The following is a 15,554-nucleotide window of genomic DNA, read 5'->3' on the forward strand; positions in this document are numbered from 1 at the left end:
GAAAGTCAGCTTCGAGCTCCCACTCAAACCAATTAAGGCGGACTCCAGTGCGCACTCATACGTTTCCATCCTGCTGCAGCGACGGTGAAACAACAGGAACAGAGGAGCTGGCCAAAAAAAGAAGGAGAGATTGCCTTGCCTTCTAATTTCTCCCTTTCCAACACAGAACAATGTCGATGAGCCCTAAGCATACGACTCCTTTTTCTGTATCCGATATCTTAAGTCCTCTTGAAGAGAGCTACAAAAAAGTGAGTATGGAGGGGAACAACTTGGGGGCTCCTCTTGCCTCGTACAGACAACCCCAAGTCACGCAAGCGGCGATGCAGCAGCACCACATGGGCCACAATGGAACAGTACCCGCTGCCTACCACATGACTGCAGCTGGAGTTTCCCAGCTGTCACATACAGCCATGGGGGGCTACTGTAACGGGAATTTGGGCAACATGAGCGACCTGCCGGCCTATCAAGACGGGATGAGAGGCAGCACGACGGCCACCAGCTGGTACGGAACGAATCCTGACCCACGCTTCTCTACAAGTACGTGAGATTAACACTTTACGTTGTGTTTGCAAGAGCTGCTTGTGCATTTTGAGAGGTGTTTTGCAATGCGTATTAATCTGTTTTAATTGTGACTGTAGCCGGTTGTATTTATCATGTATTATTCTGTTTTAAAATGTTCTAATTTTACACCAAATTAGAGCGCATGGGGCTTTGCCGGCGTTGCTAAACGTTACACGTGCCAGGTGTTGTATCTAAACCCAAACGAACTGCATAAATTAACTCTCCAGTTACAGTTGACAGACAACACAATAATAATGCACAATATTTGTTTATTTGCTGTCCTTTTATAACTCACACAGCGATTTAATCTCTCCGTACTCGTTATTAATTGATTGATTGTGTTTATTGTGAAATTGCAAAGCTAAACGGGACTGTTCCTTTCGCAGTCTCTCGCTTCATGGGCTCCTCGTCTGGTATGAACATGGGCAGCATGAGCACTCTGAGTTCGTTGGCGGATGTTGGTAAAGGCATGGGTCCACTGACCAGCACACCTCGCAGGAAGAGACGGGTACTCTTCTCCCAGGCGCAGGTGTATGAGCTTGAGCGGCGGTTCAAGCAGCAGAAGTACCTCTCCGCGCCGGAAAGGGAGCATCTGGCCAGCATGATACACCTGACTCCGACTCAAGTTAAAATTTGGTTTCAGAACCACCGGTATAAAATGAAAAGGCAAGCCAAGGACAAGGTGTCCCAGCAGCAGATGCAACAAGACAATGGTTCCTGTCAGCAGCAGCAGCAGTCTCCACGGCGGGTGGCGGTGCCTGTGTTGGTGAAAGACGGAAAGCCATGCCAAGGCAGCAGTCACACACCCAACACTGGTGTACAAAACCACCATCACCAGGGGGGAAACGTCATGATTATGACCAATAACAGTACTTCAATGAGCCAGCATCAAAGTCAGCAGGTAGGCAGCGCCGGTCAGTCCCCTGATCTGGGTCAACATGCTGCAAGCCCGCCATCCCTCCAAACCCAGGTACCCGGCCTATCACACCTGAACTCTTCCGGTTCCGAATATGGAGCTGCGTTGCCCTGCTCCGCTCTGCTTTATGGCAGGACGTGGTGACAGACAATAATACAATAACGAAAGTACGACAGGTGGATGCAGATTATGTGTACACTATGCTCTGCTCAAAAAGACCATGCGAACTGGGGTGGCGCTCCGAAATCATTGTCTCCTTTCTCGGAGGGAGAAGTGACAAGGCTGCAAGCAACGCGAGGATTGCCAAATGTCAAAGGTATCAAATCTTTTATTGTGAGGATGAGCGCCAAAACATCATTAAGAAGATGGAATTATTTATATACACTAGATTTTAAATGGAGACTGACTAAAACACTAAAACACAAATATTCTGTCATCCTGATGGATTTTTAAAAATGTCCCTTTCAACAATGAAGACGTCCCCCCTCACATTTAGACTGCTAAATACATTTCATGATTTCTTAAAGATTTCACTGTAAAACGTAGCTTGTATATTTCTGTAAAAGGTTTGGACTGATTACATAGTTTTTAGCGATGTGTATATTGTACAAAATTTTTATCGATATTAAGGTTCACAAGTTTTTTTTCAGTTCCATTGTTATTTGTACGTTTAATTTTCTTGTAACTTATATAGATATTTGACTTAAACGCAGTCATACAATCATATTAATAAATTATGACAATAATAACAATATCCTTACCCTACGTTCATTTTAGATTTGGGTGTATGGAATCAAACATTTTGCGGTGCTAAAAGTTGGACCATTTTGCTTCAAGGTTAATAAAATTGAACTAGCCTAAAAAGTGAGCAACATACGATTAGTAAATTAGTCACTACAAATGAACACGCATTAGTGGATTATTTTAGACGCACAATTTCTACAGTTTGTAGAGGATATCCCTTCAAGTGTGTCAGGTTTGTGGAGCTGGATTTCTGGCCTGCTAGTAAAGCGTTCATTCAGCAAATAGTTTTCTGTGTGTTGCAACACCAATGAAGTCACACAACAAATATTATTCTAATTGTGTTGGATATTGCATGGCTAAATTAGTTTAAACGGTAATTTTGTAGCGTGTCTAAATATTTTAATAAAGTTAAAATCCGGAGTCTAAGTTCAAAATGAAACGCGCGCTAAAAATAATGTATGCTCAAATAAAAACAAACGTCTATGAATTGTTCTTTTTTAAAAACAAATTGTCTTCTATCCGCAAATTGTATTTTGGCATTACCCTATTAAATGAGTTTTAGCTTATGGAGTTATTCTTTTTATTTATTTATGTATCTGACTTAACCTGAGATCTATTTTGGAGCGTTTTCTTTGTGATAAGGGAATGAGTCAATGCAGGTGAGGTCTCCACTCCTTGAGAGAAACTCACATCAAACAAACACTCCTAAAAGCTAACTTATCAATCACATTGCTGTTCAAACAACATTATTCTCCTAAATAACTTAGCAAGACGAAATAAACACACTTATCAGAGCGCCGTCCATCAATACCGTGTTTGTGGAGATCAGAGGTAAAATCAAATGCCCCCGTGTTTACGTATTGATAAAGACCGTAAACATCAGAGGGCTGAGGTAAGATTGAGATGCCTGCTGGAACATTTGAAAGTGTGTGCCGTGTGCTTCTTTGTGTGTGTATCTGTGTGTGGGTTCCAGAGAGACGTAAAGTAATTATCGAATCACATGTGACATTTCTGTTACGCATTTTGATCAGTGCAAGAACAGAACAAAATATATTACAAATAGCCCCCGAATTAAATATAATGCTATACGCAAAAATCTTTAGTGGACTGACATGCAAAGGCCGCGTGCATGTAAACAAAATTCATGATTTACTCGGAATTTCTGTCTTTCTTTTCCCATTTATTTATCTGTCCATTTATTTTACTGAGATAGACTTGAAAAAAAATGTTTGCCACAGTTTATGAAAGCATAAGACGTGCAGATTTGGGGACTATAATTATAGAGGATGACATCACATGTATTTATCGTTTTACTTAAAACTTGCAAAGCTACATAAAAAAAAAAGATTTGCTACTTTTATAGCATTTTTACACTAAATAGTGTTGCCAAGTAGACAATAAATATATTCAGAAAAAAATATCCTTATGTCTACACTTAAGACGTAATTTAAAAGTAACGTGTTAACTTAAACGAGACAACTTATTTATTTTTTAGAGTTATTTGTGAACATATTGTGACTATTCACCATTTGCTCTAACATTTTAGGCTACTCTAACAGCCATTAGATTATTCTGACTATTGATACAGGCAAAACTTAGTATGACTAGGCTATAGTACGAATAAATGTCATAAGCACCCGTTTCAGATGTTATCATGATTGAATGTGTTATCAGTGGTTGAGCCTGGTTGGATGTTATTATCCATCCATAAACCGTAAGGCCGAGTGGTCGTAAAGACCACTGTTGTTTTATCGCCTCGTTTTTTACACATTTTAATCGCAAATAAAAACTCTGTGCATTTAGTAGTCTACACCTTGGGCTGATGAAGGTTTTTATGTGAAACCTCGCGCCAGTAAGCGGGCAGTGGGGCGCGCGTTTTAATGACTCACTGATTGTAATGGCGCTCTTTTCTGTGAAGGGTCGTTAAATCAACAGATCATTTCGTCGATTATGTCCGAAATTATACTTTCGAAGGCCTACAGATGCTTCTTTTACTTGTACTGATACTCAATTATATGTAACATCCACCGAAAACTCTAAGCAGTGTCTGTATTCCGTTTTGTGATTGTGAGGCTTTTAATTTCACACAACTTTAAAAACAAAATACAAAAAAGAGTTTTGCTATGACATTAGGTACACGGGTTTAACAGTTTCTCAAGTTAGTCTGTTTGACAAGATTTCAGTTTTATAGTCATTTGAAATTACAAGGAGCGAAATATGGTTTTGATTATTTTTTATATAGGCTACACGTCACAGCAATGCTAAAGGCCTTGACTATTTAAACAAATGTTTGATGATGTCTGCTGTATTAACCGCAATATACTTTTATATCAAGGCTGGATAAATTGATTAACCAAATACATTAAATAAACGTTCATTTTATAGGCAAGTAAGATTTTCTCTTTTATCCGTTGTGCAAATTTAATCATTTTCCACAGCAATCTACCAGCGCCGAAAGAGTCTATTAGGTTTTCGGGGATTCGTTTTGTTAGAGCTTCTCTGAAAGACTCCAGATTACATTAACATGTCTGAGGCTCGGTGTGTGGTCTTTGTGTGGAGCTTGTAGCTGTTGAAAATGACTTGTTGGAAGCGTGTATGCTCTCATCACTCTCACTGAACACACGTTGCACAACTGCGGACTGTCCTCGATGCTTTGGGTGCAAAGGTCCCAGTCACCTCCCTAAATTAGACCCCAATCCCAACGCAATCATATTAGAGTTAGGGTTTCTGAGGTTTGCTCTTTGTTTTATTCAGCGCTGTATCTCGAGGGTTTATTTACAGTTTTTTTTTTTCTATTTTTTATTTATAGGCTATTGTTGGTAATTCTTGCAACTCCATACAAGGTCTATCAAAACCACATGTAATCTTGACAAAATATCAATTACTTGCCAATATTTTACATTTTCAAAGTAAAAAATTCACTTTAAAATAGACTTTAAGAGCATTGTCCAGCAGAGAAAAAAAAAACATACGTGTTTTGGATCATTTAAAAGTGTAATATTTTTTAACAAACAGATAATAACTGATTTTAATAGAGATTTTATCTTGCAGAACCACCGTATTCCTGTACAGCGTAATAAGCGTCCAATAAGTCTTAAACTAATATCTACATGTCTTGCACATATCTCACAATAATAATCATGTCATAATATTTTACTCTGCGACTCTTCTTTTATTCTCACCTCTGACTTTAAACATGTTCACACCAAACCAAACTTGACCACACTTTCGAAAAGTAAGGCTATGCAATGAGTTGCCCACATAGTTTTTAGTTTGCATTATGTAAGTTGGTATGGAGCTGTCCGGGGTGCTGAAGTTTGTTCCCACGGAATACATGGGTAACAATACTAAAGAAATAATAGATTATTTCCATTTATTTTTTTATTTTTAAATAAAATTACAGAAGCGTAGCTGAAAAGCAGGGAGTTTTAAGTCAGTTATTTAATTGTGCACTTTACAGTCCGCAACCGTCTTGAGAGTTATCAAGAAGCCCATATACAAAATGGCAAAAATAACAATAAATAAATTATCAAACTCGCATATATAATGAGATAAAGTATATGCAACTGCGAAAGTATGAAATCTCGAGACATTCAGTTGAATTAAAATATTAATTTAATATAATTCTGTAATAAAAAGTCAAAAGTTAGACGAAAGTATTATTAATAAGTAAATTATAGAAATTATTATTAATAATAGTTGGTCTCATTTTAAGAATACGATTAAAAATAACAGAAACTTTCCTGGGTATAAGTCCACATTTTAAACGTATACCTCAGCGCGTTTAATCTAAATACACCTCAAATGGGAATTGAAAAAGCATAGAAATTAAGGCGAGCAAAACGTTTTCGTCTTCGGCTTCCAACACCTCATTCTTAGACCAGCTTCATCTATGTGCATGACAAATGGCACAATTACACATTAACTGCAATCACCTCCTTTAGTAAATCTTATTGTCAACTAGTAGCAAAAATATATTTAATTGTCCTGCATTTATCTGCTTCTTGAGGCCATTGTACTGCGCACGCAGACGAGGGTCATTTGCAAGGAGAAATACTTAGCATGCAGCGCGGAACACAAGATGCAGTAATACTTGACCTTTCAGTGTAATTGTGGCACCAGTGAAATGCAGCGCATTCAGCCTTATGTGAATGGAGCCTTTCCCATCCAATGAACAAAAACTGCATTTTCATACCTTCCCATTGCTTTGCTGTTTTTTGTTTCTCCTCAAAGAAAATTACTCCTTTAATGACCAAGTCTTTAAAATTGCACAATTCAAATTGTCAAATTTACACTAAGTAAAATTATGAGCTGCAGCATTATCCCGATTCATCTTGTCGGATAGAAAGATGCAAACATTTTTGCATTTGGTTTATTTTGGTATTATAACACATTATTAAGGACAGCGTTTTGTAGGCTGCTATATGTCTGTAGTCATAAACCTAGCCTAGCCATAGCCTACTATTCACATTTCGTAACTTTTTAATTCTCTGCTGCCAGAAATATGGACACCCTCGTTGTTTAAACTTAACAGCATCAAATTCAGTTATTGATTGCATCACTGAGGATATTATATGATACCACAGCGTGTATCAACCCTTGAAACGCAATACTGACATATTTCTGTGCGTTTTTTTTTTTGTGTTTATGTGTTTACTAACGCGTCTTCAAAATATTGGTTAACGCCTTATCAAAAATCTGTGAATTAAGATTACATTTGAATGTCCTGAAATGTCCGCGTGGCTCGTGCGGCAGCGCGCGGGTCAAGACTCAATAATGAAATTCTGAGCAGACAAGAGGCGCTCCAGCGCAGTCTTGTACTGTACCAGCGGGAGTCCTTTGGTGATCAGCGAACCATCACTAACCGTGTTAACACTTCCTCCCTCGCTAAATAACATGTAATCACCTCACCCCACTGCTATTTTGATCAACTTTTTGTCACTTAAACACCATCTGATTACTTAAGCGTGGTACAACAAAAACTACTTAAAAACATCAATATAACATTGCAGATCTAAACCATTAGTATATAATATCCACTAGCTCTCATTTTAGGACCAAACAACCAATATAGATAAGTAAATAAAAATAGAATTTTAGTTAATGAGTAACAGTAATCGACTTGAGAAATTTAATATTTGTCACATATTAATTTCATATGATGAGGTTTAATAAAAGGACAAGGCAAGCCATTGTCTCACAGAAAATGCTATTGTCGAAGCTAAAATAAGTTTTGTGTGGAAAATGAACTTTGTTACGCAATTAATAAGCCCAGGTTAAACCAACAAACATCACTTTAAGTGAGACACAATTTTTATTTAGGGCAGGGATGTCCAAACTCGGTCCTGGAGGGCTGGTGTTTTGTACCGTTTAGCTCCAACTTTCTTTCACACGCCAGCCTGGAAGTTTCTAGTACACCTAGAAAGAGCTTGAATTGCCGTGAGATTGTGTTGGATTAGCTGGTTCAGGTGTATTCAGTTGGGGTTGGAACTAAAATATGCAGGACACTGGCCCTCCAGGACCGAGTTTGGACACCCCTGATTTAGGGTGTATTTCAAGGTCAATGTTATCTCGTTTTCGGTGTCTGTGCTGTTCGGTATTGAAAACACTGGTCAGATGGTGTTCTTTGTTGCTGTTGTAACAACTGTTGTTTCAACAAACCCCAAACCTCATCCTAACACTAACAGCAATTGCATTACTCATCATCACAAAAAGTGTAGTTACACTATAACAAGAACCCTTTGTTAAAGTGTGCCTCTTTTCGTAAGACCTAGTGTCACTCAAATGTACCATTGAGTTTTAACTAATCATTTAGCATAAATCCAAATTTCAACATAGGGGTTTCTGACCGTTTCACTTTAGTCTTACTGCATTCAAATAGCTGCGAATGACAAATGTAACCCATGCACAAACTTTAAATTGAAATAAAAACAACTATATACCTAATACTTCAAACCATTGAGTTCTGTTTGTTCTGTCAGACTAATGCAGCATGGAGCCTGAAACGCAAAACTGCGGAGAATTCCCCTGACAGGAGTGCGGTGGCTTAAACATTAAGACCTGTTGAGATGGTTGCTTTTTTCTGCCGAACCGGAAGGAGGGATGCTATTTGCCCCTTTATAAAATATGTCATTAGGAAGAATTCATGTCACACAAAGGGACGGCAGTCAAAAATTGCCCCACCACTGTTCAGTAATTATATAGTTTGCCCAGGCTGCGGGCTGTCATGCGTCGAGGCAGGTGGCAAGTCCATCATGCAAATGGCTTGGCGGTGCCGCCATAATTAGCCAGCGCGAGTCGCCCAAATTAACAATTAGCTAACATGCAATTCTCTCTGTGAGCCCAGCGGCTCGCCGTTGTGTGACCATTGTATTACGCAGCCAATTGCACGTATGGCGTATCATTTATCATTTCTATGCTCAATTTACAATTCTATGGCAAAAGAAAATCAGGGTAAACGTCTGTGAGAATTAGAATTTCCGTGACTGGTTGCTCAGTTTCCGGGGTAAGCTATGTGCACAATACAAATCACATACATTCAGAGCTTTACCAGTCTAAACGAGGAACACCAACACTCTTCCAAGCGAACTTGCATTTGTTGGGGGATTTTCATTAATATGCTCAGTTAGCTAATTTCACTCGATTTGACAACTATAGCTCTATAAATGCTGGATTCTTTTAGTTTAAAATAGCATATTAGAGTAAAATATGGAAAAACCCAACCCAATTTTTATATATTTATTTGTTTTTAACCAAACGCTTTGAGCTATATTTGAGTCTTTATTTTACATTGGGTCGAAACAACGCAGTATTTGTAGAGTGCTATGGTATTGATTCGTAGCAACCCCAAAATTTTGACTGTGCCTATAGGGTGACTTCATAAATACTTCTTGTATGATCAAACAGCCCCAGTGCATGGCACGAGCAATATTATGAGTGTGGGTTCAATTCCCAAAGAAAGCCATAAAGGTATAGTTCAGCGAAAAAAACGAAAAGTCTGTTATGATTTCCCCACCGTTCACTTGTTTCAAACATTGATGAGTTTGTTTTTACACTTGAACTCAAAAGAAGATATTTATAATTCAAAACCTGTAACTATTCACTTCCATAGGCTATTTGTATTTCCTACTATGGAAGTCAATGGCTACAGATTTTCAGCAGAACAGAAGAAAGAAACGCATAAGGTTTGGAACCACTTAAGAAAGAGTAAATGTGAATAGGCCTAAATGTCATTTTTGGGTAAAATATAGCTACATTGAAGTCGCTTTAAATAAAAGTGTTTGTCAAACAGCCTAAATTAATGTCATTACACAGGTCATTGTTTTTTTTTTTTTTTTTTTTTTTTTTAAATAATTCTGTTAATCTAAAATTCAAAAAATTCCACATATCACAAACAGAGCTCAGGTTATCGCTTTAGGTTTTTGGTGAAAATTGAGGACGGGCCCACGCTGTGCAGCAGTTAAGTAATCCAGACCTAAAAGGTGCTGCTTTTTTAACCCCTCCAGTGATCTCCTTGCACCCGGCAGACTGAACGCCTCCCAGCAGATAGCCCCAAACACAGCCCACCCACTTACTCATTATTCCGGGCTGCCCTCCGACATGACACGGGAACAAAGTAGGCGTTAAGCCACATTAGAGCCGGGATGGGAGTCATCAGTAACCTGTTATCAGTTAATGAAGGGAAACACATGCGGGGCGATACACAGTAGCCGATCAATAGCGCGCTCGGACAATGAGCTGCTCACAAAAAAGAGAAATGCAAATCAATTAGAAACCTTGTTTGCATCGGGTCCGCTCAGTCTATTCCAAGCAATTACATGTTCATTAAAGCTAATTTATCCGGGATGCTGCCGCAGGGACAACAACAGTTGTTTGTTGCTCCATCATTTTCAAAGGTATAGAATAAATGCATAATGCGTTATAGCGTAATGGCGACAGTCGACATTGAGATTTTCAATAACGTGTCTTATTAATTTTAGGAGGGTTAAGCTGAAAACCCCAAAATAAGATATAAATAGAGGGTGCCCAAACATTTTCATTTAAAGGGCCAAAAACAAATATAATTTAGAGCCATGAGCCGAAGATAAATAAAAATATTTTACATTAGTTGCACGGATAATTTCCTAATCTATTTCATAATATTAAAAAAAATAAATAAAAAACTTTAAATCGTATTACCAAATGCACTATAACTTTATAACACAGTGGAGTTCAATTCTGAATACTGCTCAAGCAGAAGCTGCCTTTGCCTTGATTTGCTTACTAAAGTCTCTGCATTGTCCTCTACCCGTCAAGCGATTTACATTTCACATTTAATCTACATTTTAAACTAAACTACACCATTTAATTGAAACATTTAATTTTAGTTAGCTTTTTGTGGCTTAACAATAAAACAAACAAATAAAAGGTTACATTAAATTTGAAAAGACAATATCTAAACCATCCCCATTCTCCTCTCTCTCTCTTTTCTCAGATATAGGGCCAAATCAAAGGTTACCATGAGCCAACTTTGGCCCACAGGCCCTAGTTTGGACATCTCTGGTCTAGAACATGGTCTCTTTATTTTTATTTTGTCTCATCACAGCTTATTATCGCAAGCTTTACATTTAAATAAAAATAACTCTATAATGTTATAAATTATGCAGTACATTTTAGGGTATATGGCGATTTTACAGAATGTAAAACAAAGTAAAAAAGTAATTTATTTTTGTGCAAAGACCATTTTAATAAATCACATTTTTAATCATAAGAACCAATATTAAATGGTATTAATGGAATCAATGCAAATAAAAACCTATATTTTAAGCGTGAACATTTATTTTTACGTTACTTTCATCATCTTTCAACTTGTTTTACATATTCAACTTGATGTGTTAAGCCAGTTTAATGTATGTTGAAATGAAGAGAGCAATTATTTGAATCAACTAAAATTAAGAAACTACTATTTTTTACAGGGATCCTAAAAAAAGACAAAGAATATTATCATCATGTATGCCAGGCCAACAATGTATCTTTTTCAAAAGTGTGTGATTTTATTTATTTATTATTCTTATAATTTTTTTTTTTGTTGAGGATTTTAAATGAATGGCAAAAGCAAATATTTTCTATCACTTAAAAAAAAACTTAAATGCTTCCCTTATAAAAACACCTGGCATATATCTTCAGCCATATAGAAGACTGTTCAACACCTTAAACAAGGGTGCTCTGTTAAAGTAGACATCTACGTCTACATCTCTTTCTCATCATCAGTCATGATTGAAGATGACACTGCTTTTTCATTTCTGCAACACACTGCTGGCATGGCATCTACCCGTGGCACCAAACCACATGCAGCTTAAATATGTATCCAAAACAAGGAATGGAAAAGGCTCCCTGACTCGGCTAATGAAGTTCCTCTGCCCGCAAGACAACAAACACTTCAGACACCTTCAGATACACCAGTTTGGCAGTGAACACGTGTAAGTTTGAATCAGCTCTTTCATATTATAAGAAGATCTTTGCCAAATCGACTGCCGATTGAGAGCCATTTTGAGTAAGCATACTTGACTTGAGCTATGTATAGTGACACGCTGAAGTTTATCTGATGAATGGTAAATGAAAGGGGTTAAAGCTAAAATCATCCACATGATTGCACGGCTGTTCTTTCCAGGAAAAAAAAAGTCTGCATGGGGTGGATTCATGGTGGCAACAAAATGCATTTATGAATTAGAATGACTTCAATCAGGCGGAAATAGAAAAGAGCATAGATATCATAGATGTGCATGAATCTGCTCATAAGTACGCTGAGTGTTCGGGATATTTCCTTTTATTTCAGTCTATCCCGCTTTTAGGATACTCAGTCACAAAAATGTCAGATAAGATGGACATTTGCAATGAATTTTCTTAATTTAGTGATTTATTTGTAGAAAATGGATTTTGCTATAATTTACTAAAATTTTAGACTACTTTGATACACTAAACCAGATATTTGAAGAAATGTAATTGTACACTATAGAAAAACAGGTTTCAAGATTATTTATTATCTTTTTAGAGAAATGTCTATAATTTTGTCGATAATTAATAAAAAGAAATTTACTAACAATTTGAAAAAAAAATTCAAAGCTCAATATTATTACAGAAATAATATATTACTTTCATATAAAGCTGCACGGTTTACGTGTACTAAGGTAGTATTGTGATATAATGGCTCTAAAATACTGGCGTTACCATTGTAGATTTGGAAAAGTCAATAAAATGCTCACACTGTGCAACAATAGACCGTTTTATTTTAAAGGGAGCCTGTGCAAAATTTGTGCCTTTTATGGTAGAATATTGCACGATTTATGTTCGACTCTGAATCAATTAATTTCTGCTCCTGTCAATATGATTTAGAGTAGCTACAACAACCGCGACAATCTCTTAAAAAGAGACCCACAAAGTGAAAATTTTAATTACTTTGGTTTCTTACCAGATAAGACTGGAAAAAAAACAATAACAATAGATACAGAAAGCTGAAACAATTTTGACCACTTTATAAAGCCTCATTTGGTTGGAAAAAAATGCTGTTTTGTAACTAATTTTGTTTGATATAATTTGTATCTTTATTTAATGCATTTTTGTTGGTCAGTTATCTACAAAATAAACAAAAAGAACAAATACATTTCAGGTGAAGTGATGTGCAAACACACTTTTTTTCAATAATAAGGGAATTATTAATTCAATTCAAGGCCTATTATAACATCTAAAATATAGTATTTCTGACAATTTTCAAGTTTGAGTTATGGATTACAGTATTGCAATGCTACTTGGTATCATGATACTTCAGCTGGTATAGTATCGTAACATAAATTAATGGTATTGCGACAATCCTACTCCAATACAATAAAAAGCTACAGTTTAAAACAACACTGGACCCTATATTGACTGTTCACTATGTGAAAAAAAGAACATCAGTTTTATTCAATGTCTTATACATTTATGGTGGGTCAAAAATGCTAAAATCTCTCAATATGCCAATTTCACCTTTAATTTTTGTGTTTGTCTATACTTTGCCCAAATTTGTCTTGGGAACAACTCGTCATTTTTACAGTGAATATCCATCCGATCCTTTAACTGAAAGTCTAATCAGACAAATTACAGAAAAAAAAAACTTATAACCAGTTTAATTTCAATGGCTTTCTAGGCTTACTGTACTACATTTCCCTTTTTAACAGAGATTTAATTCATAAGAACAAAATCAAGCATCCGCACTTTACGATGGCGTGAATAGCTTTCTAATGCTGTACAGTGTGGCTAATAAAACATTATGGTAATATCCCATAATGCCCAACATGTTCCACTTGATATTATTTGCTACTTCATTTATATTGTTTCAGTCTTGCCAGAGAGGGAAACACAGCACCATTCACTAGCTGCTCATGTTGATGTTGCTCTTTTTATGCGCAATGAATGGTCACCTGGGGAAGCATGCAACTTAATATTTTAAGCTTCTCATTAACGGCTCTTTCACAAGCATCTTGCCGTTTCATATAGCGTATTGCAGTGGTGCGCAAAGACTTTTTGCCACGTGATCGCACAGACCCCTGCCCCCGTTTTCAAGCTTTTGCCCCCCCCCATTCCCAATCTGAGTTAGCTTCCTAGTGCAGGACCGTAGCATGCTGTGTTTTGGCAGAAAATCAATAAAGGGGAAAATCTGCTCTAATCATCCGCACATTTACCATCACAATCAACAATCAAAGCCAAGACCTGAGTCTTTATTTGTAGGCCTGAGCTGCCCAATTTTCCCACTGTGAAAGGCAGGCTAAATTAGAACCCTTGGTTCCTGTTAGCAGCTCTTAATGGCTCTGATTTGTGAACTGCTAAATGAGGTTATGTAAATTGATCCTGAGTGCAGGCAGGGGCCCCCAGGTGACAGGTGCAGGTTCCTGTGAGCAATGGCAGAGGGGGAATCATGAGACAAGGAGCGAGAAAACTTAGCGAGGCTGCAGGAGCAATAAAACGCACAAGCGTATTAGATGGATTTTCAATTAAACTCTTAAAAAGTACAGTTGACTTTCATTAGTAAGAAATAATTGTAATGTTTGCTAATTGTCCATGTGCTGACTTCAAGACAATGCAGCTTCTACAAAATCAACTCATCGCACAAGAGAGGAAAATCGCATTAAGGCTTTTGTTTTTCTTTCATTTTGATGGGAAAATTGTAGGAGCAACAATTTTTCAGTGTGTTTGAAGTAGATGAGAAAATATGTTAGATTAGTTTTTGATTATAAAAAACAATAAAAGACACAATGCTATTAGATGGATTTTCAAATGAACTCTCAAAAAGTACAGTTGACTTTCATTTGTAAAAGAATAATTGTAATGTTGGCTATAATTGTGTGTGTGTGTGTGTGTGTGTGTGTGTGTGTGTGTGTGTGTGTGTGTGTGTGTGTGTGTGTGTGTGTGTGTGTGTGTGTGTGTGTGTGTGTGTGTGTGTGTGTGTGCTGGCTTCAAGACAATTTTTTAAATTCAAAACTGATAGCACAAAAGGGTTATCTTCACCACATACAGAATCCTGCTGTTTTTCATAACGTAGAGTGGATGTTTGAAGTAGACTAGAAAAAAATGTTCTTATAGGTTCCTATAGCAGTCCAAAAACACAGGTTTGTAAGCAACATTTAGCACAACCAATTCAACTCAAGATAGAGTTCCAAATTTAAGTGGAAAAGCGGTGCTGTTGTGTACTGATTGATTAATTAGATTTTTTTTTTTTGAGCTTTGAAATTTCCCGTTTTGAACAACAACCAAAAATTTAAAGCAAATAAGATTAATAAGTAAATAATGTACAATATTATTAGTTTCAAATTTTATATAAAATGCATTTTACCATTTTATTACAATGCAGCCATTTTTGACTGTGAGGAATATTTGACATTTTTTTGTCAGGACCAATAAACACTTTTGAGAATTGTGTCTAATTGTTTGATTTCTTTGTTCATTGCTTGATTCTGATTGTTCACTTGGTGACTGGTAAAGCCTTTAACAAGTTTTGTATCAATTAAAAAAAAAACTGATTTAAAATAAGTTAAAATCTGAAAACCATAATTTGAAATCAAAAATAACCAGATTTTCAGGGGATTAAAGTGAGGATGATCATTTAATTCACTTTTAGCTTTAAACTTATTTAACCTTTGGTTTCTACACTCACTTTATGGTTTAGAATGTTACAAAAAAGTGTAGCATAAACACCCTTCAGATTAACCAAAAAACACGTAATAGACTCCCTTTTGCCATCATTTCCATTCAGTTAAATTAAAAAAAATGATTTGTCAAAAGTCATTTGCCTAAATCTTTTAAGAAATTTGACTATCATATA

At 36.6% G+C, this 15,554-nt stretch overlaps 1 protein-coding gene across 2 annotated transcripts; it reads left to right on the plus strand.

Moving 5' to 3' along the window:
• On the plus strand, positions 1-8,167 carry nkx2-1 (NK2 homeobox 1). 2 transcript variants are annotated; one of them, XM_087289676.1, is made up of 3 exons: positions 1-537; positions 948-5,279; positions 7,741-8,167. In XM_087289676.1, exons 1-2 carry the CDS (start codon positions 171-173, stop codon positions 1,619-1,621), a joined length of 1,041 nt encoding a protein of 346 aa, XP_087145802.1. In that variant the 5' UTR covers positions 1-170; the 3' UTR covers positions 1,622-5,279; positions 7,741-8,167.
• Positions 8,168-15,554: the final 7,387 nt, after the last annotated feature.

This window comes from Danio rerio, chromosome 17 (genome assembly GCF_052040795.2).
Source record: "Danio rerio strain M-AB ecotype USA chromosome 17, GRCz13ab, whole genome shotgun sequence".
Lineage (NCBI taxonomy): Eukaryota > Metazoa > Chordata > Actinopteri > Cypriniformes > Danionidae > Danio > Danio rerio.

Coding starts and splice junctions, on each gene's coding strand:
- nkx2-1 (XM_087289676.1), top strand. CDS start 171: ATGTCGATGAGCCCTAAGCATACGACTCCTTTTTCTGTATCCGATATC. Junction 538..947: donor TGACCCACGCTTCTCTACAA/GTACGTGAGATT, acceptor TTCCTTTCGCAG/TCTCTCGCTTCATGGGCTCC.